The 26,572-nt window shown below is 46.8% G+C and overlaps 1 protein-coding gene across 1 annotated transcript; it reads right to left on the bottom strand.

Moving 5' to 3' along the window:
- Nucleotides 1-1,247: 1,247 nt before the first annotated feature.
- On the bottom strand, nt 1,248-25,568 carry LOC130018211 (glutathione S-transferase A4). Its single transcript, XM_056108976.1, has 7 exons — nt 25,513-25,568; nt 24,142-24,235; nt 16,427-16,478; nt 15,494-15,626; nt 13,368-13,509; nt 10,535-10,666; nt 1,248-1,840 (listed from the first exon to the last, which is right to left on the bottom strand). The coding sequence occupies exons 2-7, from the start codon at nt 24,226-24,228 to the stop codon at nt 1,718-1,720; spliced, it is 669 nt and encodes a 222-aa protein (XP_055964951.1). The 5' UTR covers nt 24,229-24,235; nt 25,513-25,568; the 3' UTR covers nt 1,248-1,717.
- Nucleotides 25,569-26,572: the final 1,004 nt, after the last annotated feature.

The raw sequence follows: 26,572 nt of genomic DNA, 5'->3' as shown, positions 1-26,572 counted from the left end.
AACATGGAGCTTCCAGATGTCTTCCTACAGAGCCAGCTGTGGCCAACGTAATTTCCTCCCTGCAATCACGTGTGGGCAAGGGACACCGTCAACTGGGAAAGTCTGGAGAGTTCCCTGCAGCCCTGAGGCGTGGCTTCCTGGCCCCTGCAAGTTGGAGCTGGAATCCGGGACCCTAAGCCCCTATCGTACCTGCTCTGAGCTGGTTCCCCCCTAAAACAGTCAACATCAGATAGCCCCAGGCCCTCAGGCAAACAAAAACGCTCATCTCAGGGCAGACCTCCCAACAGTTTAGAGATTCACTCTTAGAAGCTAAGACCAGACCCAGCTCAGGGCCTGGTGGGCCTCTACTGTGCCTCTCCCGAATTCTGTCCTCTCCTCCACTCTCATGTCAGGGTTCCATCCTCCCTGTCCGAAGCAGAGGCCCAGACTGTCTCATTGCATTTTGGGTTTGGCCACTACTGCCCTGTCCCCTAACTGCTGCTCTCCCAGAAGTCCCAAACGTCCGAATGGCGACAGAATCACATGGGAAAATGTGAAGATGAAACGCTGCCTGCCCTTGCTGCCGTGCTGTTCGTCTGCCCTGACCTTACTCTGGTAAAACACCTTCATGCTTTCCAAGGACTAAGACCCACATTCACCATCCCTTGACCATCTCCTCACCATCTCTCTGCTTGGTTCTGCAGAGTGGAACACGAGATCCTTCCCACAGGAATGAGGTCTCCGGGCCAGTCATCAAAACCAGGCCCTGCTTTGGTTATTACCAGTCTAAGTGTAGCAGAGTCACCCCAGGCAACAAGACTTCTTGTTCCAAAATGACTTCTCTTGTTTGCATGTCTGCCTCCCTGACAGTGCTGTGGATTTTTCTAGACTAGGGCTCTGTTTTAAGGCTTGCCTCCTGGACCTCTGGTTAATGAGATGTAAATCAATGCAGGCAAAGCAGTAGGGATGAGTGATCCTTTTAGCTCTGAAATGCAAAACAATTAGAAGCCTATGAATAACCACTTGGGTATATTTATGCATTCCTCTATGTGCACAAATATAATATAACTGGAAGAATATATAGATGAGAACTATGTTTGTTCTCTAGGGAGCAAAAGACTATGTATCTGGGCATCTGGGGGACAGAGCTGAAAAGAACACACCCAACCTTATAATTCCTTAGACAATGTTGAATTCTAAACCAGGTGAACATGTTATATCTTTCGAATAATTTATAAACTCTAGCAACAGGACAGTTATTTGTAAATTGTTTTATTTTTTGCTGATACTGACGTCATTCATGACTATCATAGATTGAGAACCATTGATAAAAGAGTGAGTCACTAGACATTTTGTTGCTATCAGACACCAAAGATGAGGGTTTTGATAAAAAGAGGCATCAAATAATAAGCTTGGCAAGAACATGAGGTCCTGCCCATTCTAATCAGCGAGAATGAGTAATCACATCGAAAGGTCAATGTCTCCAAAAAAGTTTACGGAAAAACCTTCCAGAAAATCGCTGGACTTCCCCCTACCCCCTCACACACACACACATACACACACAAATGTCAATGTTTCTAAAAGAGATTTTCTTGAAATGCAAGACCCAGCTTAAGGACGAGTATACTTAGCACCATAACAGAGCTGGGGTCACAGCAACTTGGCATCAAAGAAGAGAGTGTGGCGGACAGAGAAGTCTGCAGGAACCAGCTCTCACTCACAGATGAATACACGTTTTTTATGGCATAAAGATGTTGTAGACGGTTCTCACGTAGATGTCATCAGGAGGGGGCTTCTTCTTGCTACCGGGTTCGAGAAATTTCTTAATGGTGGGCACATTACTTATTTTCACTGAGAACTCCTGAAAAAGAACACAAATGTTGAAGGTGAACAGCCACTACTTACAATAGCAATACGGTGGTGTATAGTGGCCCAACAACATTTGATAAATATTTGTTGCAGCTGGGACCAGAGCGAGAGTACAGCAGATAGAGCACTTGCCTTGCACACTGACAACTCGGGTTCGATCCCCAGCATCCCATATGGTCCCCCGAGCACCACCAGGAGGAATTCCTAATGGCAGAGCCAGCAGTAACTCCTAAGCATTGCCAGGTATGCCCTCCCCCACTCCCCTCATTAAAAAAAATTAAGAATAATAAATATTTGTTGCAGGGATCCAAACCAGAACTGGAATCCAGCATCTCAACCTGAATATCTTGGCTGATTATATACAGACAGTAGTTTTGTTTTTTTCTCAAGAATTTTGACATTTTTTAATGTAAGAGGCTTATTAAACATAAGAATGCATACCAAACTTATGTAATTAATAATCCAAGATGATAAAATCACATTTCATTTCTACTACATTACATATGTATGTGTGTGTAGTCCTTCTTGAATTCATATAGACAGTAGTTTTATTTTATCTATTTTTTTGCATTTTGGGTCACACCCAGAGACACACAGGGGTTCCTCCTGGCTCTGCACTCAGGAATCATACCTGGCGGTGCTCGGGGGACCATATGGGATGCTGGGAATCGAACCCGGGCCGGGCGCGTGCAAGGCAAACGCCCTACCCGCAGTGCTATCGCTCCAGCCCCTAGACAGTAGTTTTAGATCAATCTTGCTGCAAATATGCCCCCAAAATGGGTCTTCTTACAGAGGGCAAAATAAAGAAAATTAGACTAGGATTATTATACTTAAGGAAAGAAAAATAATTATGGGAAGTACCTAAAATATATTGATCTACTCAGAGAAAATGCAGAAGTCGTTTATAAAAAAGAGTTTTATAAAGTCATCAGATGGTGCAACTTATATTTCAGGGTTCAGTTTCTTTGGACTTTTCAACTCACTAGCAATCTTTTGGCTGTGTAGAAAATGGCCAGTCACATTTTTTTGTAGTCTAAAACTCATATACAAGAAATTAATGGGAGAAAAAAATATTTCTCCATTCACAGGGATAAATCTCACCCATTCTCAGAAATTTATAAGTTCATTTGATCTAGTGAAAATTCTAAAATATATCAAGGGCATATCTGCATATTTAACTATTTTAAGTCTCCAATGGAGATGTTACTGGGCCCGCTCGAGCAAATCGATGAACAACGGGAGGACAGTGACAGTGACAACTATTTTAATAAAACTTTCAAAGCCAACACACCTTTACTTAAAATGCTACCATTTATTGTCAAATGAGTACAATTGACTGTCTTAAGCTTACAAACACATATAAACATATGTCACTCATATTCATAAAAACTAATAATTATATCAATTAATTATCCATAAATGTGGGTTTATTACTTATTTTAACTATCTATAAGATCACATTTTAAATATCACACCAATGTTTAGAAGCTTGTTTCATAGGATTTATCATTCCAGGATTATTAACCTATGGTTCACAATTACCATGTGTAAAACAACTTTAAATACTTCTTTTTCAAACCCTTTCAATCATCTCATAGATGGTATTAGAGTCAAAAGTCTTTTAACACTGATGCTCCAGCTAATCAGCGATTAATTACACTTGCATGCCTGGTTTTAAGAACAAGTTGTTAGCATCAAAAGTGGAAAATATTAGTAGGTCCCTGGGCTATTTAAGAGGCTTATCGGCATTATTATTATTATTATTATTATTATTATTATTTGGGGGTGGAGTACTTAGAGCTACACCTGGCTGTCCTCGGGGGTTACTCTTGACTCTGCACTCAAGAATTACTCCTGGCGATGCTCAGGAGACCATATGGGATGCTGGGGATCAAAGCTGGGTTGGCTGCGTGCAAGGAAAGCTCCCTACCTACTGTACTATCTCTCTGACCTGACCTAGTGGCATTAAAATTAAATCAAAGAGGGGCTGGAGCGATAGCACAGGGGGTAGGGTGTTTGCCTGGCACGCGGCCAACCCGGGTTTGATTCCCAGCACCCCATATGGTCCCCTGAGCACCGCCAGGAGTAACTCCTGAGTGTGGAGCCAGGAGTAACCCCTGTGCATTGCTGGGTGTGACCCAAAAAGCAAAAAAAAAAAAAAAGTAAATCAAAGAATGTCAGTTTCTGTATATTCAAGAATAGATAAATAATAAAGATTTTTAAAAAATTATTATTATTTTTTGGAGAGCCCGGCAAGCTACCGAGAGTATCTCGCCCGCACGGCAGAGCCTGGCAAGCTCCCGGTGACGTAATCGATGTGCCAAACACAGTAACACAAGTCTCACGATGGAGATGTTACTGGGCCCGCTTGAGCAAATCGATGAACAACAGGAGGACCGTGACCCTTTTATTATTATTTCTATTCTCATTCTGAGTCCATGCATTTAACTAGTGATTGTCTCTGTCGATATAGCAAAATGATATCATAGGGGGGAAAATTCTCCTAAAACTTTGTTACTCTGGGCTGGAGTAACAAAGTGCAGAGGTTGAGGTGAAGGCACTTGCCTTGCACATGGCCGATGTGGATTCCATCCCCTGCACCCACCACCTCAGGAGTCATCCCTGAGTGCAGAGTCAAGAGTAGGCTCTGAACACTTCAAGGTATGCAAGTAAAGTAAAGGCCCTCCCGTTGATCGTCGATTTGCTCGAGCGGGCCCAGTAACGTCTCCATTGGAGACTTTGTTGTTACTGTGTCTGGCATATCGAATACTCTCGGTAGCTTGCCGGGCTCTCCGAGAGGGGCGGAGGAATCGAACTCGGGTCGGCCATCTTGGCCGCGTGTAAGGCGAACGCCCTACCCGCTGTGCTATCGCTCCCCCCCCGCCAATGTTGTTACTCTTTGGAAATTAAATGTATGTGGAAATTAAATGTATGTGTCTTTATTTATGTTTTTTATCAGAGATGTATAAATATGGGTCTATATTGGGAATAGCAAGATTTTTTCTAAAAAATTACAGAACAGGGCTGGAGCGATAGCACAGCGGGTAGGGCGTTTGCCTTGCACGCAGCCAACATGGCCAACACAGGTTCGATTCCCAGCATCCCATATGGTCCCCCGAGCACCGCCAGGAGCAACTCCTGAGTGCATGAGCCAGGAGTAACCCCTGAGCATCGCCGGGTGTGAACCAAAAAGCAAAAAAAAATAAAATTACAGAACATTTATGGAAATATTTCAGGCCTTGAGCCTCTCTCTCTCTCTCTCTCTCTCTCTCTCTCTGAAAACTCGGGCTCCTCACTGCACAGAAGTAGTTGCAAACATCACACAAGGGAATGAGCGTGGCTTTGAGCCAATGAAACTTATATATGGAGGCTGAAATGTAAGCTTCATGGAACTTCATGTGTCTTAAAGTGCCACTGTTCTTTTGACATTTTTCCAAACACTTAAAAATGAAGTAACCATTCTTGGCTTGAGGATTGTACAAAAATAGCTGCAGGACCACAAAGAGGCCAAAGGGGTTCTGGTTTCCCAACCTCCCAAGCACAGCAGCAAGCCTGAGATGGAAGGAAAAGATTCCACACAGAACCCACTCAAGAGAGTCGCTTTGGCTCAGACTTCGCCGCCTGTGTCTTTACTTCCTCCTACATGAACTGAAGTCCTTGGACAAGATTCGTTTTTTAAAGACCTTTTCGTCTTCAATATTCTAATTCCAGGGGACAAGTACATAGTTCAATGGTACAGTATATACTTTGCGTGTTTGAAGTCTTGGTTTCAATCCCTGAGACTCACTCTACTCAAAAAAAAAAAAAATCTAGGATCATCCAGGTGGTCCCAGAGGCCTCCAGAACATCTGGGCCAGAATAATGAACCATCTGATTGGCCAAAGATTTCCAGGAGTGGCCCCTGGGCCCCAGGAACATTGCTTGAGAGCCCCCCTGACCCCCACTCATGAAAAAGGAGATAAAATTCTAGGATCAATTCTGCCAGAAGTATTACTCAGGAGTGAGTTGTAAGTATTAATTAAAAATATAAACCAATTATAAGTCTAAATATGAGTATTATCGCTAACACCCAGGAATGCGATAAGTCATCCTTGGCATCTATGGGAGAATGCTGGGCAGTCTTTGAGATGCTATTTAGGTCATCTGTCTTCTCTTGGAATTCAAGCCTGGATATTTCTGATCCGAGACAATTTTACTTCTGAGACCAGGAGTCGTACCTTAATAGCAACACTATTTTTGACGTTGACCTTCAAGTGCTTAGGTCAACATATATGGCGCAGAGAGACGGCCAGACCTTTTGTCCCTGTAATTACTCATATGGCGAGTCTCTTTGGAAAACTGAGTATGTCCTTTGTTCCAAGAACACAGTTAAGGAAAAAAAGATAATTCACATGTTACATTTCCTAACATGTGAATTATCTTTTCGGTTATAATGATCTGAGGACAAGGAAGACAATTTCAAATTTGTCCCTTTGTAGTTAGAAAGATAGTACAGCAGGTAGGGCACATCCAACCTATGTTCGAACCACAGCACTATACATGGTCCCCTGGGCCCACTATCAGTGGTCTCTGAGCAGAGTCAGTGAACCCTGAGCACAGCTGGGTGTGATAGCCCCCTCCCCAAAATTGTACCTTTATCTCATTCTAATAACCAGAATGTAAAAAAAAATAACCCAACCAATTATAGAACAAGGTAATTAGAGAGGAGGTTCCTTGTTTTGCTCCCAAGATGTCATATATGACAAACCCAGAGCCAATATTATACTAAATGATTAAAAAAATCGAGTTTTTCCTCTAAGATCAGGAACAAGACAAAGATTTCTAACTAGTGGTTAGAAATACATTATTCACTATTCAATACAGTGTATAGTGTATAATACACTATTCAATACAACAGAAGTGCTAGCACGAGCAATTAGGCAAGAGAACATAGAAGGTATCCAAATTAAAAAGGAAGAAGTAAAACTAAAACTAGTTGCATATAATATAATTTAGATAGAAAATCCAGAAGACTCCAGTGAAAATGCATCAGACATATTAAACACAAAAAGCTATCAGATATCGAGTAAAAGCAAGTTTCAAAATTAATTTCCCCAAATATATTGTGTTTGTATACACAAATAATGAGCTAGCAGAAGGAGAAATTAAGAAAATGGTTCCACTTACGATTGCACCAGAAATAATTAAACACCTTGGAATGAATTTAACCAAAGTGGCCAAAGTCTCATACAATAAAATATTGTTTGGGGCAACAGAAGAGAACTCAGAGAGATGGAAAGAGATTCTTTGTTCAGAATCAGATGAGAAAAAGGAACACAGTTAACGTGATTATATTACTGAGAGTAATAATAGATTCTATGTGACCCCTATCAAAATCACAAAGGCATGCCTCACAGAAATATGATTTAAATTTAAAGGGATATACTTGATAACCTTTCAGTATCTGTATTTCAAACCATAATGTCCCAAATGGAAGAGAGAGAGAGAGAGAGAGAGAGAGAGAGAGAGAGAGAGAGAGAGAGAGAGAAAATGCCTGCTGTAGAGGTATCAGGGTCAGGGAGGGAAACAGGGCACATTGGTAGTGGGAAATGTACACTGGTGAAGGGATGGGTGTTGGATCGTGATGTGACTGAAATCCACTCATGAACAATTTTGTAACTACATATCTCACTGTAATTCAATTTAAAAATAATTTTTAAAAAATGATTTAAAAATTGGGGCTGGAGCGATAGCACAGCGGTAGGGCGTTTGCCTTGCACGCGGCCAGCCGGCTGAGCCAGGTTCGATTCCTCCGCCCCTCTTGGAGAGCCCGGCAAGCTACCGAGAGTATCTCGCCCGCACGGCAGAGCCTGGCAAGCTCCCCGTGACGTATTCGATATGCCAAACACAGTAACAACAAGTCTCATGATGGAGACGTTACTGGGCCCGCTTGAGCAAATCGATGAACAACGGGAGGACCGTGACCGTGATTTAAAAATTATAAAAGGTATATGAAAAATTTGCATGAAAATATAAAAAACCACCCAGTAACAAAACCACTTGATAAAAAAAAAAAGAACAAAAATGGAGGGATCATTCTCCATTCCCTGAATCTGTACAAAACAATGACAGTCATTAAAACATCATGGTAGTGAAACAAAAACACACAAACAGATCAAGGGAACAGTAATGAGAGCCCAGAAATTAAACCACACATATTACAGACAACAACTGTACAATGAAAGAACAAGTAGTCCATTTTTAATAAAGAGTGCTGAGAAAACTAGACAGCCACAAGCAAAAGAACGAAACCATGTAATTCCAGAGACAAAAGCTAATTAAAAATGGATTAAATGGACTTGGATGTAAGACCCAACACCAGATAATGCACTCAGGAAAATATGTATGACAAGCTCTCAGACATCAGCCTTTCAGCTATTTGGGGGGACTCAATTCTAACAACAAAGGAAACAAAAACAAAACTAAATAGATGGGACTTCGTACTGCAAACCAAAAAGCTTCTGCACAGTGCAAGAAATTGGCATCAAGATGAAAATATATTCTACGGAATGGGAGAGGGCATGTATACGCATAGAATAAAAGGTCAATATCTAAAATATACAAACGCTGGGAACACTGGGAGGGAAGCTGACATTGGTATTGAAACACTGTGTGCTTTAAACTCAGCTATGAATAAAAATCACGATGCCATAATTTAAAATATATAAGGAGCAATAGCACAGTGGTAAGGCTTCTGCCTTGCAAGTGGCCGTCCCGGCTGAGCTGGGTTCGATTCTTCCGCCCCTCTTGGAGAGCCCAGCAAGCTACCGAGAGTATCTCGCTCTCACGGCAAAGCCTGGCAAGCTACCCATGATGTATTCAGTATGCCAAACACAGTAACAACAAGTCTCAAAATGGAGACGTTACTGGGCCCGCTTGAGGATATATATATATATATATATATATATATATATATATATATATGGGGCTGGACCAATAGTACAGCGGGAAGGGTGTTTGCCTTGCACGCTGCCGACCGGGTTTGATTCCCAGCATCACATATGGTCCCCCAAGGTCCACCAGGGGTGATTCCTGAGTGCATGAGCTGGGACTAACCTCTGTGTATCGCCGAGTGTGACCCAAAAAAATTAAAAAAATAATAATAATGTTTGTGTAGAGAACTTATAAAACTTAACAATACTAAATGGGCAGAGGATATAAATGAAGCATCATTTAAAGGAGATATGGATGGCCAGATGCACAGGACGATACTGGCTAAGATGGAAATTCAAATCAAAATGACCAGAGGGACAGAGAGGCAGATAGGGTGCTTGCCTTGCACGTGGTTGACCCAAGTTCCATTCCCGGCATCCAATATGATCACCTGAGCCCAGCAGGAGTGATCCCCAAGCCAGAGCCAGGAACAAGCACTGAGCACAACCGGTGTGGCCCAAAAACCAACACCCAAACAAAACAAAACAATGAGATATCCCTTCACACCCATGACCAGGGCTATGACCCCAAGGCAAGAAACACTCAGTGTTAGAAAGGAAGTGGCCAAAAGGGGAACCTACCCCCGCTGTTGGTGGGACTATAAACCAGAGCAGCCTTTATAGAAAGCAGTACGCAAAGTCGTCAAAACATAAAACATGGAATTTCCGTACAATCCAGGCATTTATCCAAGAAACAACAAACAAGGATGCTAAGAGATATTTAAAACTGTCGCATTATTAACAACAGCCAGGAACTGAAAACCACCTAAGGGCCTATGAATGGGTATAGAAGATTTGATATATACCCACAAGGGAATAATAAAAAATTCAGTTTTGGGGGGCTGGATCCATAGCACAGCGGGTAGGGCGTTTGCCTTGCATGCAGCCATGACCCACACAGGTTCGCTTCCCAGCACCCCATATGGTCCCCTGAGCACCGCCAGGAGCAATTCCTGAGTGCATGAGCCAGGAGTAACCCCTGAGCATTGCCAGGTGTGACCCAAAAAGCAAAAAAAAAAAAAAAAAAAAAAAAAAAAATTCAGTTTTTTTTTAAGATGGAGAAAAAGACTGAATGTTTTCACTCATGTAGAACAGATGAGTTAAATATAACAAAAAAATGAACACTTGAATTCTCATAAGACAAAATAATGGTAATGAGAAGGAAGAGAGAAGGAGAGTGGAAAAATTAAAACAAACAGGGCAAGTATATACTGAAGAATAGCACTGTCCTCCTATTGTTCATCGATTTGCTCGAGCGGGCCCCAGTAATGTCTCCATCGTGAGACTCGTTGTACTGTGTTTGGCATATCGAATATGTCACGGGTAGCTTGCCAAGCTTTGCCGTGCGGGCAAGATACTCTTGGTAGCTTGCCGGGCTCTCCAAGAGGGGCGGAGGAATCGAACCTGGCTTGGCCGGGCCAGCTGCATGCACGGCAAATGCCCTACCGCTGTGCTATCGCTCCAGCCCTATGCTGAAGAATAAAACTAAATAAAATAAAATTGGAGCAATTAATGTACTATACATGAGCATGTTGGTTTGCAGAGATGCACATCTGAAATTTATACGTGAATCAATGGGTATATCAATTCACTTCAAGCAAAAGTAATAAAAAGAAATCACACGCACGCACACGTAGCCACATACATCAATCAACAGACATTGACAGAAGACCTAAGAGTCTCGGACCAATCTTCTAATAGGTGGTTTCGTTTACCTGGAGATGAGGAAATGCCGACAGGATGTTCGGAATTTTCTCTTCTAGAGCCAAAATGGTTTGGAGCAGAATCACATCTGCGAGGCTCAGCTGATTGCCAACGAGAAATCTTTGTCCGTGCTCTCGTAACACCTGCACAATATAAATGTTTTTCTTACACAGCTTATAATACTCGATGTGGAGAATCTAACAAAGCCACTAAATCACTGCAGCGTCTGAGAAGGGGATGAAATGCTGGTCTTGTTCTTTCATCCCTCGTAAAAATCACATCAGCTCATATATTATTTCCTATGGTGGAGAAGTAGGAGTCGAAATAAAAAAATAAAAGCATTGTCAAAGAGCAGCTTTTACCACAATACACCTAGTAAGGGAGAAAAAAACATTAACTCTGAATTTAGTGTCTCATGTCTTAAAAAGATATCTCTTCTACAATAGTACCTACAGGAATGCAAGAACCCTAATAAGGCCAAAGTGGGTGTTTGTCTTGGACGTGGCCAACCTGGGTTTGATCCCTGGCATCCCATATGGTCCCCCAAGCACTACTAGAGTAATTCCTGAGTTCAGAGCCAGAAGCAACCCCTGAACATTGCGGGGCGTGACCTCCCCAAAAAACCCCTAATAAATTCAGGTGATTGGGAGAAGTGATAATTCTCTCGATGGACTCCAATTTCATTCGACAGTTGTGCGTTTTGGCTGGAGCGATAGTACAGCAGGCAGGGCATTTGTTTGTCTTGCACAACGCTGACCTGGGTTCGATCCCGGCATCCCATATATCCCCTCGAGCACTGCCAGAAGTAACTCCTGAGTGCAGAGCTGGGAGGAACCCCTTAGCATCGCAGGGTGTGACCCAAAAGGGGGGAAAAAAAACAAAAAAAACCCACAAAAAACAATTATGCATTTCTAAGAACAGAACCCATAAATGAGAAATGAGTATGAAAAAAAAATGTAGAATGAAAAAGTAAACTTTTCAAAACACCCAATAAGAGAGAGAGAACAAAAGGGAATGCCCTGCCACGGAGGCAGGGTGGGATGGGGGGATGGGGGGTGGGAGGGATACTGGGATCCGTGGTGGTGGAAAATGGGCACTGGTGGGGGGATGGGTACTTGATCATTGTATAATTGAAACCCAAGCAAAAAAATGTGTAAGTCTGCAACTGTACCTCATGATGTCTCACTATTAAAAAAATTTTTAATAAAATAAAAAAAAAAGAAAAAGAAAAAGTAAACTTTTGGAGAATCCTGCTTAGAAGACACTCCCACCCCCACCCCCATCCCCTGTCATACTGAAGGAGGCTTCTGACATCAGAGAAGGAAGGCAGACAGACCTCCTCTCACATCTTCCAAGACAGAAACCTAAAAGCATGAGAGTTCATCTTTGCTTTGAAAGGAATACTTTGGTGCAGAGACTCGTTGAACTAAATGTGGATCACAAGAGACAAGGGACCCAAGGTAAAGGTGAGAAGATTCTCTACAGAGAATTCTGGGAAGCCCACAGGTGTAAGGTGTGCTGTGTGTTTGCCTGGTAGGGTTTCTGCTTATGAAAAAAATTCAGGGGCTGGAGCAATAGCACAGTAGGTAGGGTATTAGTTTGCCTTGTACGTGGCCAACCCAGGTTCAATTCCAGGCATCCCCAAGCACTGCCAGCATAATCCCTGAGTGCGAAGCCAGGAGTAACCCCTGAGCATCACTGGGTGTCTCCCAAAAGGGCAAAAAAAAAAAATTCAAATATAGCTCCTGGAGCCAGCATGGGGAAGAACAGTGAATTTCAGATTCCCTGTCAGAGGCCACAGTTCCAATTCCAGCCACGGGCATGTCGCTTGGTCTCTGTGAGACTATTCAATTATGTGTACAAGAGGAGTGAGTGCTTTCAGCCCATGAGTTACAAGTAACACATATAAACATTCCTGCCTCAGGACACCTGTTCCTCCCTGTCATATCACATGGCTGCATAGCGGACATTCACAGAATGCCTGTCAGCAAATGTTCTGAAACCAAGGGACAGAAAAGCCTAAGAGCAGTCCTCTCCTGAAAGTCTAAATCCCTGGTGGAGGGATGGGTGTTTGATCATCGTATGACTGAAACTCAAACATGAAAGTTTTATTTAACTGCAGCTCACAGTGATTCAATTAAAAATTTAAATACACATAAATAAAAGTCGAAAAAAAAAAATCTAAATCCATGATGGTGGCAAGAGGAGTTGGCTGGCATATTTGTACATTCTCGTCTGATTTTTAGTGGAAACATTTCTTTGAATCCTCTTAGGTCAGGAAAGGAGGAATTTGACATCCAAAAACAAAAAAAAAGCACAGGTAGTAAGAAGAGAAGGATAAGAAAAGAGTCAAACTATCAACAAGACCATCGGATATATATAAGCAGAACAAATGCCAGTGGAGTGAATGAGTGAGGGTATTTCTGCTCTAATATCTCACAGGGAGAGGCCACCAGGAGAATGCAGGGAGCTATCAGGCATGGGGTGAGTTTTCCTGCCTCCTAGAGAACGCGGCTCTGCTCAGAGTCTGAGTGCTCCAAACATCCTTCTTCCTGTCAGGAGATGAGAAAGATTGGGCCAGCCTCCCTCTGCCCTGAGCACAAGAGGCACCTGTAGCCACTCCTGGAGATCTGGTTATTTTTTTTTGAGGGGGGGGGGGGTCACAGCTGGTGATGCACTCTTGGCCTTGCACTCAGGAATCACTTCTGGCGGTGCTCAGGGGACCCTATGGGATGCTGGGAATTGAACCCGGTCGACCTCGTGCAAGGCAAACGCCCTACCCACTGTGCTATCGCTCTAGCCCCAGATCTGGCCATCTGGGCGCCTAGGTTCTCTGTCGCTCACCTTTTCAAACACAGGAAAGTAGCGAACGATGGCCTTCTGGGCCATGCTGACCACTTCCTTTTGCTGGTCGTCAGGCTTCAGGAAGGGGTGCATAATAAGCAGCTCCAGCAGGTCCAGCGTCCCCTCCACGTACATGTCGATCCTTAAAAAACAATCACAGAAAGCAACAGTTCGTCTCTCCTCCCTCAGGACAAGCTGATTTCCTCAAGTTAACGCGTCAGAGTACTTTTCTGCTAAAGGATCTATTGACCGAAGGACTCCAAAAAAATATTTTTTTTCCCCCAACATTTGTCTCTGGAAAGCAAAGATGCAGAGTCAAGTCCAGTTGTGACTTAGAAAAAAAATCCTCCAGAAGAATGTGTCACAAATTAGAAAGTACAAGAGTCACAAGTGCCCTCTCCCAGACCTTCTCCCCCCCACCTGCCACTCCTATACATGTGTTCGGTGTGGGTGGAAGCTGAGACGTGTAAAAATAGTGAGTGTCATTTGTGGAATGCTTGGGGAATGGCAGGAACTGAGCCAAACAGTCTGCAGTCAGCATTTCACTAGGTCCCATGGTATTAGGAGGCCTGTGTCATAAATTCTTCTCTTCTACAAAAAAAACTCATCAGGACTCTGGAGCGTAACCCAATGCCCAGGGCCAGGCATTTAGAGATACAAGAACCCAGACTGGAGAGAAAATCAAGTGGAGAAGGTGCCTACTTGGTATAGAACTGGCCTGGTTCGATCCCTGGCACCCCATGGGGTCTCCTGAGCACTGCCAGGAGTGATCCCTGATCACAGACTGAGTCAGAAGTAAGCTCTGAACATCGCCAGCATGGCCACTAAATCAATCTTCCCCCACAGAAGTTGGAGATGACAAGGACCCAATTCTGAGTTTGAACTGTAATAATGCACAGTACCCCAGGCCGCAAATGTCAGAGAGATTGCCTGTTCTTCATACTCCATAATAATACATTTGAAAAGAAAGATTAAAAAAAAAAAACAATAAAAAGGGGGCTGGAGGGGCTGGAGCGATAGCACAGCGAGTAAGGCTTTTGCCTTGAACACAGCCAACATGGCCAACACAAGTTCGAGTCCCAGCATCCCATATGGTCCCCCGAGCACCGCCAGGAGTGATTCCTGAGTGCATGAGCCAGGAGTAACCCCTGGGCATCACCGGGTCTGACCCAAAAAGAAAAAAAAAAACAATAAAAGAGGGCTGGACACAGATAGGGTGAGGGTGTGGGGTGGGATGATTCTGGGTTTTTTGGTGGTGGAAAATGGGCACTGGTGAAGGGACGGGCGTTTCATTGTATGACCGAGACTTAAACCCGAAAGCTTTGTAACTGCTCTCACGGTGATTCAATAAATAAAATTATAAAAATGAAAAAAAAAAAAGGTAAGGTGGAGTTCATGCCCAATTCAACCAGACTAATCAATGGCTGAGTAAATAGCAGTACTCCTACAAAAAAAGGGGGGGGGGGCTGGAGCAATAGCACAGTGGGTAGGGTGTTTGCCTTGCATGTGGTCAACCCAGGTTCAATCCTTGGCATCCCACAGGGCCCCCCAAGCACCACAAGGAGTAATTCCTGAGTGAGGAGGAGGAGGAAGAAAAGGAGGAACAGGAGGAGGAGGAAGAGGAGGAGGAAGAGGAGGAGAAGGAAAAAGAGGAGGAGGAAGAAGAAAGAAGAAAAAAGGGAGAAGGAGGAGGACGAGGAGGAGGACGAGGAGAAGGAGGAGGACGAGGAAGAAGAGGAAGAGGAGGAGGAGGAGGAGGAAGAAGAGGAGGAGGAAGAAGAAGAAAGAGGAAAGAAGGAAGAAGGAGGAGGAGGAGGAGGAGGAGGACAAGAAAGAGGACGAGGAGGAGGGCGAGGAGGAGGAGGAGGAGGAGGACGAGAAGGAGGAGGAAGAGAATCAAGAAATAGCAGCAGCAGCAGCAACCATAAAAGCTTGAAATCTGAAAAAATCCTGCCCAAGATATTAGACCAATTCTCTTCTCTCATTTTTACGCAGGGTTCCTATATCAATCCCCTAACTGTGTTTCCTCCCTGTTCGCCCTAAGGACACAGAGCAGTGGAGGGCAGGGAGTGAACTAAGGCATCAGGAAGACAACAAGCCGGAACACCCGAGAGTAGCCACGGTACAGGGTTCTCTCCTTGAGGTCTCTGCCAAAGAGATGGTGCTTCTCTGCGATGTAGTGGAGAATGCTCCGTGTCTGCACCAGCTTCATCCCATCGATTTCCACCATCGGCACTTGCTGGAACAGCAGGTGGTTTCCTGAGAAGGGAAGTGCAGAGTGAGGAGTGAGCATTTCCCTGCCCCTCCTGCTCCGAGGTCCTCTTGGTGCTTAGCGGATCCTTGGAACATCCAAGGTGCTCGGATGAGGAGGACAGTGAGGCCAGGGCTTCGGGTAGGGCAGGAGACACCAGCTCCCCGATCACAGTGCCACCCCGAGCAGGAGCGTTAGCCTCACAAGCAGCCTGCAAGCTAGCATTACTCTCAACATTCCTTTCGGCTTCTCGCCCTAGGAAAAAACACATGGCCTCAGTGCACGGAAGAAGAGGGAGAATCGTGAAGGTTCTGCAGAGCTGTAGGAGCCGATACACCAGCCAGGAACTGCATGTGTCTAAAGCCAAGTCTAAATTTTGAAACCTCTAAAATGCAGTTCCGGGGCTGGAGAGATAGCACAGTAGGTGGAGCGTTTGCCTTGCACTCAGCCAACCCGGGTTCCATTTCCAGCATCCCATTTGGTTCCCTGAGCACCTCCAGGAGTAACTCCTGAGTGCAGAGCCAGGAGGAACCCCTGTGCATCGCCGGGTGTGACCCAAAAAGCAAAAACAAACAAACAAAAAAAACTATCAGGGTTGGAGCTATAGTACAGCGGGTAAGGCGCTTGCTTTGCACACGGTTGACCTGGGTTCAATCCCCAGCATCCCATCTGGTTTCCCCAGCACCTCCAGGAGTAGTTCCTGAGTGCAGAGCCAGGAATAACCCCTATGCATCACTGGGTGTGACCCGAAAAAAGCAAAAAAAAAAAAATCAACATCAGTGACAGTGAATCACATTTCCATACTTACCATCCTGCAGCCTCTGCAACTGTTCTTTTGTTTCTAGAAACTCTTCATCAAACTGAAATTTAAAAAAAAAACACCCCCCCCAAATGAAGGTAAATATTGTAATAGTTTCAGGACTTGAAATACCAAATTCACTGTATCACCGTCATCCTGTTGTTCATTGATTCACTAGAGTGGGCATCAGTAACGTCTCCATTCATCCCAACCCTGAGATTTTAGCAGCCTCTCCTGACTCGTCCTTCCCAAAGCTGCCGTATTGGAGGTTCTTTCAGGGTCAGGGGAATGAGACCCGTATTGTCACTGATTTTGGCATATCGAATATGCCATGGGGAGCTTGCCAGGCTATGCCGTGTGGGCGGGATACTCTCGGTAGCATGCCGGGCTCTCTGAGAGGGACAAAAAATGTACGTAAGAGAATACAAGCAAGTATGTTAAAACCCAACACATGTGTGCTGTGTTCAAGTTAACATGCTGCAAATGCAGAGAGAACAAAGACATTCAGTGTCCACATCTTGGGTTCTGAGTATGCACCGAGCACACGCTCCTAGGAGCCAAGGGTGCTTCTGTGATGTCAGAAAGTAAAGGCATGTTCAGAAGTGATGAGACACGTCACAGGCAAGGATGCAGAGGGCTCTACTGGATGAAGTACCCTCGACAATTCAAACTCAACAGGAGCAACACCGGTCCAGGGCTGTCTCACACGCCATCACCACCAAAAATACCTGGCCCCATTTTTAAAAGGGCCGGTGTTCAGGCAGAGATAGTAAGTACAGCAGATACCTACCTGCCTTGCAAGGGCCAATCCTAGTTCCCTCCCCAGTACCAAAGACCATCCCTGAGCATGACCTCAGTACCATCCCTGAGTACCATCCCCAGTACCATCCCTGAGCATGACCAGGGATGGCCCGTGAGTCAGGGAGTAAGTCCTGAGCACAACTCAGTGTGATCCAAATTCCCTCCCCTCCCCCAAAATGGGGACTAGGAAACAGAAAAGCTCCTCAAAAAAAGAAAGAAAGAAAGAAAGAAAGAAAGAAAGAAAGAAAGACAGACACCAGAATTAGCACTAATTACTAATTGTGCATCAACTCAGAAAAATCACCAATTTGCAAGCTGCAGTATGAATGATTCTGGTCAGAATCATAAGGGTGCTGAAAGCATTAGGCCAGAAAGCACAAACTATTCAACCCTTTTGAAGTCTCACCCCACTGGCTCTCTATTTAACTCATCCATCTGAAAAACTGATCCAACAAGAGCTCCCCAACAGGGAGTACTCTGAGATATGTCCTATAGTGCAGAAGGACTCAGTAACCATGCAAAAACATTGTTCCAAACATTTCACCTGAACCTCAGAATAAAAGGTAAAGGTAAAGGCCCTCCCGTTGATCATCGATTTGCTCGAGCGGGCCCAGTAACGTCTCCATTGGAGACTTTGTTGTTACTGTGTCTGGCATATCGAATACTCTCGGTAGCTTGCCGGGCTCTCCGAGAGGGGCGGAGGAATCTCAGAATGAAGTAAGAAATTAGGCACTTATAGAATTTGAAATATCCTTGCAATGCAAGTGGCTTGAAATCTTTCTCTCAAACCTATAGGCAGAATAAAGCATTTTATTGTGTGTGTGTGTTTGTGTGCGTGTGTGTGTTTGTGGGTGTGTGTGTCTGTGTGTAAGAGTCTTTAAGGCACACAACTTTCAGAAACTCTTTTGGGAGATGTATTTGCATCTGTCACCCTCACTCTGTCATTGCCACTGAACCAGCTCCTCTAATCCAGACATCCGTTCCCAACGGAGAGCGTCATCTCTGTGGTCCAGGAGCAAATCTTTATTTAAAAGAGACCTAATGGAACGGGTATGTGGCTCAGGGTTACAGCAGCTGTCCTGCATTTGGAGGGCCTGGATCTGATCACCACCAACACACACACACGCTTTAAAAATAAAAAAGGAATTTTATATCAGCCTGGTAGCCTCCTCTAATGATTCTTTTTGATGCAGGTTCATTTCCAAGCCATGTAACTGATGGGTTTGTACAAAGTCCTGCAGACGTTTCCATTTCTCTTACACATAATTCTCTTCACTGAAGTCAAGGGCATATTAGAATAGAAAGCAAGTACTGCCCTGGATGAAAAAGTGATTAACCATGGGGCCTGAGTGATAGTACACTGGGGAGGGTGTGAGCCTTGCACACGGCCCACCAGGGTTCGATCCCCGGCATCCCATATGGTATCCTGAGCACTGCCAGGAGTAATTTCTGAGCACAGAGCCAGAAGTAACTCCTACTGCATTGCAAGGTGTTCTCCCTCCCCCCCCCCCAAAAAAAAACTAGAAAAGAAATGTAGAAACCAAGCACCTTGAGTCTTCATTAGAGCCTGGATGGGTGAGGGGATGCAAGAGGAACAGATACAACCACTAAAGCGATGGAAGTTAGAGCGGTACTTGGGGATAGCTGGGACTTTTTGAATGTTGATTGTGTATCATTTTGTTAGCTGTAGAAATGATATTGTGGTCATTGGAACAACTGTTCATTCTCAGGGGAAGATACATGCTGCTCAGGGGTCTCTCCTGTCATTGGGGGATCATATGTGGTGCCAGGGACCAAACCAGGGTTGACCGCAAGCAAGGAAAGGCCCTAACCACTGAACTAGGGCTTGTCTCCAGCACATTTTTAAAAACAAATCTTCCAGATGGTTCTGATGCTGACGCCTGAAACAGTGCCTATGACTCTGTCTGTACCCTTGGCTTCTACACTCAAACATAGGTAAAAGGTCCACGCATAATTCCTGAGGGAAGTGACCTCTTCCACACCACAGCACTTTCTGTAACTCCTGAGAGAATTGCCCCGAAGTCTTGAAGTAGGAGTCTGGGGCGCTCTTTCACATGTGTTCTCTTTCACTTGTCTCAGGAGGGGATCAAACTGGGTTTCTGGAGGAAAATGAAGCCCCAGGCAGCTGAAAATCAGCATCGAGCAAGGCAGAAATTGGGTTCTGAGGACTCAACCCAGAAGGCTGAGACCGAGGATTCTGAGTCCCCCGAGGTCAGGCCACCTGCCAGCAGGCTGTGGTCACCGGGGTCCCATGGAGGGTCATAACCTCTCTGGGGATCATGAACACACCCACGGGCAGCCAGCCGTCTTCCAAGTGTTTCATAGCTTTGTGAGAATATGCTTCGCTAAAACTGCCTTGGGGGGGGGGGAGGCTGGAACGATAGCACAGCGGGTAAGGAGTCTTTCTTGCACGTGGCCGAACGGGGTTCGATACCTGGCATCCCATATGGTCTCCCCAGCACCACCAGGAGTAACCCCTGAGCATCGCCAGGTGTGACCCAAAAAACAAAGAATAAACAAACAAAAAAAAAGCCTTTAGTAAAGAAAAGGGGAGTGACCACCGATGCTTTGGGGATCCGCTCTGTGATCCATGTGGTCCAAAGCAGTGGGCTCCAGACGGAAGCCCCCTTATCGCTCAGCCCATCTGTCGACCCACGGTGCTTAGTCTAGCAGGGTCAGGCGCTCATGGAAAGCGATGTCCTACTCGTTTTCTTTCATAGAGCTGGATCTCCAGGCGTGACTGAGAATCGTGACCCAAAGGGACACAGTACAAAAAGGGTCGAGCAGGCAGAGGGCCCATCCTATAAACCTGGGCTGAGAAGTCCGAACTGTCTAAGGCTGACAGAGATAACAGGAGTTAGCTGACATCATTCAGGTCTGATGAGCAAGAATAATTGTGAGGGCCTCTTAATAGCTCTGTCCTCCCGTTGTTCATCAATTTTGCTTGAGCGGGCACCAGTCACGTCTCCATCGTGAGACTTGTTGTTACTGTGTTTGGCATGTCGAATATGCCATGGGGAGCCTGCCTGGCTCTGCTGTGCGGGCGGGATACTCTTGGTAGCTTGCCGGGCTCTCCGAGAGGGACGGAGGAATCGACCCTGGGTCGGCTGGCCGCAAGGCAAATGCCCTACCCGCTGTGCTATTGCTCCAGTCCACGGGTCTCTTAATATTTTTTTAAAAAAAAAGCAATCTGAGGAGCCAGGGAGGTTTCTCAAAGGCTTGGCACAGATGCACTGCAAGTAAGAGTCCTGGGTTTGAACTCCAGTGGGGCTGGGAGTGATCCCTGAGCACCATTGGGTGTGGTCCAAAAGACCAATTTTAAAAAATCCCAAAGGCCTGAAGGGGCACTGACTTGAAGGAGGCAGGTCTCTCGACAGGGGTGGTCCTAGCAGATTCAGCAATGGGTGCTCTGTGGAAATGATGGGTCAGGGGCCTCAACAACGCTAATGTCGTAACCGAAGTCAAAGGCAGGATTTATAGAACTTAGAAAATGATAAAATGGGGGCTGGGGAGATTGGACAGTAGGCAAGAGACTTGGTGGAGTGATCTGTGGGCACAGAGCCAGGAGAAAGCCCTGAGTATGGCCAAAAAAACTTTCAAAAAGAGGGAGGAGGGAGAAGGAAGGAGGGTGGAAGGAAGGGAAGGAGAGAAGGAGGAAAGGGAAGGAGAGAGCGAAGGAGAGAAGGAAGGAAGGAAGGAAGGAAGGAAGGAAGGAAGGAAGGGAAGGGAAGGGAAGGGAGGGAAGGAAGGAAGGAAGGAAGGAAGGAAGGAAGGAAGGAAGGGGGAGGGAGGAGGGAGGGAGGGAGGGAGGGAGGGAAGGAAGGAAGGAAGGAAGGAAGGAAAGAAGGGAAGGGAAGGGAAGGGAAGGGAAGGGAAGGGAAGGGAAGGGAAGGGAAGGGAAGGGAAGGAGGGGGAGGGAGGGAGGAGGGAGGGAAGGAAGGAAGGAAGGAAGGAAGGAAGGAAGGAAGGAAGGAAGAAAACATCCATCATGTGGCAAATGAACCCCAAACACAACAATAGTCGTTTGTCGTCCTTGGAAGTTGCCACGGTAATGACTCATTCTAAAAATGGATAAAAGACACGATAAAGATATAAAAGATAAAAGATATAAGATAAAAGTATCCAGCATTTTTCTTGCCATTGTATGAGCTGCGCTTCAGGGAAATGAAATAATCAGCACATGAAAAATGACCCTTTAGAAAGGAATCACTGCTAATATATTCAGGTGAAATAATCATGGTAGAAAAACAGCCATTTTGTAATTCCTCAAAATCATGACGATAAACAGCCGCTACAACCACTGGTTGAAAAGGGAATGGAAGAAACTTGACAGCCCGCGGATGAGGCTGACGTCACCTGAACACTCACTGGTCAAGCTTTGCTGAAAAGTGAGCTGGCCAGACATGCATTCTCTGAAGTCGTGCAATAACACCAGTCCACAGTAAATCTCTGCTTTAAACTGGCAGTGGGGAAAAAAAAATCTAAAGCTAGAAAAAGAAACGGGGCCTGAATGTAATCACATCTCTGGGTCTAGCTTAGCGGTTTACAGAAAATATGGTGAAGGGAGGAACATGTTTAAAGACTGTGAGCTTCAATGTGCTCAAGGTGACCAAGGCCGCTGGAACCAAGAAGCAGTTCCAGAAATTGTGAGCCCACAGGCCCCGCACAATAAAGATCTTTTTTATTCGTGCCAAAATAAATAAATAAATAAAATGTGGGTCTTCAGTCAAATCCAGAGTGGCGAAATTTTATATGCAGTTTCTGCCACAAATAACTGGCACTAGAAATAAATGCAGAAAAGCAACACCCAGATGGGGGCAACTAATACCATTTTTTTTTTTTATAAAAGGGTCCAGGGCCCTTTAAGAAATTCATGACTCTAGAGCCAGGATTTGGGAAAATAATCCCAGAGCATTTTGAACTGCCCGAAAGTTATTTAGTAAGAGGAGTGATGGTGAAAGAACAAAGAAAGAGAAGAGTACTGTTTTATGCCCAGAGCCTATCCGAAAATACAATCTAAACAACATGAAGAGTTGCTGGATTATAATCCAGAGTACAAAATAGTGGACATTTACACGGAGGTAAACAACGACTAAATAAACAGGTAGGGATGGAAAAGAAAATATTTTTCCTTACACAAAAATTCTAAAAACAGATATTTTCCCTTCTGAAAGATGGAGTTTTAACAATCCCTTTGTGGGTTGAATTTCCTGATTCACTCCCGAAGAACCAAGGTAAGAAAAAAAAAAATAGTCCATTTCCAAAGAAGAAACTGCAGATAGGCCTTGATCAATGACCACGATAAATAGCACTGGTGAGAACTCACGTAAATTCTACTCTGATGCAGTCAGCAAAGTCCTGTGCTTTTGAACCCCCATCTAATTAGGAGGGGAGGGGGAAAAATCAGAGAAGTCCAAATAGGGAGGATTCTACAAAACAAAAATAAAAAAAAAAAAACAAGCCATAAATTCCTGACAGTTTTCTCAACGGTCAAGGTTGTATAAAGTAACAGAAAAATGGAAAGACTCTGACAGACGAAAGGAAACTAAGGAAAAGCAATGATTAAATATAATGTCCCTGGCTTTACAGAAGGTTCATGGAAAAACTAACTGGGACCAGTCTGCAGTTTGCTCAGATAACCCTGTTCATTTCTTAGCTGACTTGACTGTTCACTGAGGAAAACTGGAAGACTGAGCTCGTCTCCAAACCTGTCTATGTCTAGAATCATCCCCAAGAACGAAGTTTATTGTTTAAAAGACACAGAGGAAACTGTTCCCGTTTTGTTTTAAATACTAAGATACAACCTGCGTACCTGATTTAGACCCAGACTGGATCCGAGTGAACAAGAAAAAAGAGGTGTGCGAGACAGTGTGTGATAACAGTAAGGAATCGTGCAAGAATGATTGAGCCGGGTAAAAACATTCTGGTTATGGGTCACAATTGGTCTTTTTTAGAGGGGGGAAAAAAAAGGTCTTGCTTTAAAACTGCCAGAGTACAAACGGAGTGGGTGGCCGGGTGGGGTGGACACTGATGGAACACAGATGGACAAAAGAGACAGCTGGCTGGTGTTCTTGAAGGTAGGTGATTGGAAGTGGAATTTGGGGCGAGGGGAGAGGAAGGGGAGGCAGGGAGAGAGAGAGCAACTCCCCCAAAGAGAGAGAACAAACCTCCCACCCCAAAGAGAGAGAGAGGAGAGAGAGGGAGAGAGGGAGGGAGAGAGAGAGGAGAGTAAAAGAGAGAGGAAAGAGAGAGGGAGAGAGAGGAAGAGAGAGGGGGTAGGGAGAGAGGGATGAGGGAGAGGGAGTGAGGGAGGAGAGAGAGAGAAGGAGAGAGGAGAGGAGAGGAGAGGAGAGGAGAGGAGAGGAGAGGAGAGGAGAGGAGAGGAGAGGAGAGGAGAGGAGAGGAGAGGAGAGGAGAGGGAGAAAGAGGAGAGAGGGAGAGAGGAGAGAGAGGGAAAGACAGGAAGAGAGGGAGAGGGAGAGAGAGAGGGAGGAAGAGAGAAAAGGGGAGAGAGAGGAGAGAAAGAGGGAGAGAGAAAGAGAGGGGAGAGAGAGGGAGAGAGGGGGGTCAGGGAGAGAGCGCGACCCCCCAAAGAGAGAACGAACCCCCCACCCCAGAGAGAGAGGGGGCGGAAAGAGAGAGAGGAGAGAGAGGGAGGGAGAGAGAGGAGAGAAAGAGAGAGAAAAAAGAGAAAAGAGAGGGAGAGAGGGGGTCAGGGAGAGAGAGAGGCGACCCCCCAAAGAGAGAGAGCAACCCCCCCCACCCCAGAGAGAGAGAGAGCGCGCGCGACCCCCGGCCCCCGGGACCCGCCCCGAGTCTCCCGCCCGGGTCCGGGGCGCCCCGGGGTCGGCGCTCGCGCGGGTGGGCGCGGGGTGGGCGCGGGGTGGGCGCGGGGGACCTACCTCGACGCCCGCGGCCGCCAGCGCCCAGCGCACCGACTCCATGCGGCCCCGCCCGTTGGGGTAGTGCAGCCGCGGCCGCGCCGACATCCTCGGCCTGCGGGGACAGCGACGGGCGCGGACACGGACGCTCGCAGGGGGGACGGACCCCGGCCCGGGTCCGAGCCGCAGCCCCCGCCCCGCAGCGCGCGGCTCCCTAGGTCGTGCGGGGGGGAGGGGAGGGGGTCCTGTGTCCATCCCCCCCTCCGGTCCCTCTCTGTGGGGGTCGCGCCCTCCCCTGCCCCCTCTCTCTCCTTCCCTCTCTTCCCTCTCCCTCTTTCCTTTCTCTCCTTTTCTCTCTTCTCTTTCTCTCCCTCTTGTTCCTCTCTCTCCTCTCCTTCTTTTCTTTCTCTCCCTCTCTCCCTCTCTCTCCTCTCTCTCCTTCCCTCTCTTCTCTCTTTTTTCTCTCTCCCTCTTTCCCTCTCTTCTTCCCCCATCTCTCCCTCTCCTCTCTTTCTCTCCCTCTCTCCCTCTCCCTCTCTCCTTTCTCTCCCTCCCTCTTTCCCTCTCTTCTTTCCTCTCTTCTCTCTCTTATTTCTCCCTCTCCCTCTCCCTCTCCCCCCTCTCTCTCTATCCTCTCTTTCTCTCTCTCTCTCTCCCTCCCTCCCTCTCCCTCTCTCCTTTCTCTCCCTCCCTCTTTCCCCTCCTTTCTCTCTCCCTCTTTCCCTCTCTTCTTCTCTCTCTCCCTCTCCCTGTCTCTCTCTCTCTCTCTCTCTCCTTCTCCCTCTCTCTCTCTCTCCTCTCTCCCTTCTCCCTCCTTCTCTCTCTCCTCCCGATCTCGAACAGCCCAGCCAGTGCCAGCCGCCCAGACGCGGGTCCCCGCAGGACGGGACCTGGCGGACCCCCGAGCATCCGCAGACGCCCACCTCGAGAAAACCTTCGCATTTTTGCTCTCCTCTCCCCAATTCTGCCAATATCCACACTCGCCCCAAACACCCCCCGCCCCGAGTCTCCCGCCCACCGGAGGGGTGGGGTGGGGGTGGGGTGGGGACCACCGTCTGCCGAAGGATGCGCGACCTCCCCCAGCCCCCCGGGCGCACCTGGGGACTCGGGACTCCGCTGGGGTCAGCGGGGACCCCGGTCCGCGGCGACCCCCACACTGCCCCCACGGCCTAGGAACGGGGAGGGCGGTGGTCGAGCCTCTGCAGGGGCGCATGCATCCAGACCCCGCAGGGTGGTCCAGGGAAACGCGCGCGCGCCCAGAAGACCCCCCAACCTCCACCCAGGGGCCACCCGCCGTGCTGGGCGGGGGGCTTGGGGGGGGATCGCTGGGAGGGGGACGAGTCGGGAGAGCCCCGAGGGGACACTAGGGGGGATGCAGGGGGCGACACCGACCTGGACGCGGGACAGCTGGACACCTGGACAGCTGGACACCGGCCTGCACGCGGCGAGCGGCTCTGTCTGGGCAGGGGCGCAGCGCGCACTGGCAGGCGCGGGCGCGGGGCGGGACCCGGGCGGCCTGGGCGACGCCCACGGGGCGGGGCTCCGCGGAGGCGGCCAATGGGGCGCGCCTACTTAGCATGCCCCGCCTCCCTCCGCAAGGCATGCTGGGCCCGGCGCGCGGGGCGCCCACGAAGCCCCCCGCGCACACCCGCGCGAGCCTCGCGGGGCCCCGGGCACCGTGGCAGAGGCGGGTGGCGATGTGCCCGAGCGGGGCGGGGGCTCGCCACGAGGCCCGCGCGGGTCGCCCTCGGCGAGAAGTGGGCGGCCGCGCGGGCCTTATATACCGGGCGGGCGCGCCGCGTCTCTCGGATGTGAGGGCGATCTGGCTGCGACATCTGTCACCCCATTGATCGCCAGGGTTGATTCGGCTGATCTGGCTGGCTAGGCGGGTGTCCCCTTCCTCCCTCACCGCTCCATGTGCGTCCCTCCCGAAGCTGCGCGCTCGGTCGAAGAGGACGGCCTTCCCCGATAGAGACGGACCGGTCTTCGGTCGAGGGTATACGAGTAGCTGCGCTCCCCTGCTAGAACCTCCAAACAAGCTCAAGGTCCATTGTAGGAGAACGTAGGGTAGTCAAGCTTCCAAGACTCCAGACACATCCAAATGAGGCGCTGCACGTGGCAGTCTGCCTTTCTTTTGCATTTCTTTCATTGCACTGTTTGCAATTATTTGCAATTTTATATAAAATTTTTATTTTTTTATATATTTTATATATTTTATATGCAATTTTATATATAAAATTATATGCAATATAATGCAATATAATTATATGCAATATAATTAATATAATATGCAATATGATTAAATGCAATATATTGCATATGTTTTATATATAAAAATATATGCAATTTTATATATAAAATTATATGCATATATAATTATATGCATTTAATTGCATTATTGCATTACTCAATGTATGCATTTAATTGCATTAGACCATTGCACTGTTTTTAT

Source organism: Sorex fumeus, unplaced genomic scaffold, assembly GCF_029834395.1.
Source record: "Sorex fumeus unplaced genomic scaffold, SorFum_2.1 ptg000241l, whole genome shotgun sequence".
In the NCBI taxonomy this organism is placed as follows: domain Eukaryota; kingdom Metazoa; phylum Chordata; class Mammalia; order Eulipotyphla; family Soricidae; genus Sorex; species Sorex fumeus.
Note: the sequence above shows the minus strand (reverse complement) of the source record. Positions and strands in the feature narration are given on the sequence as shown.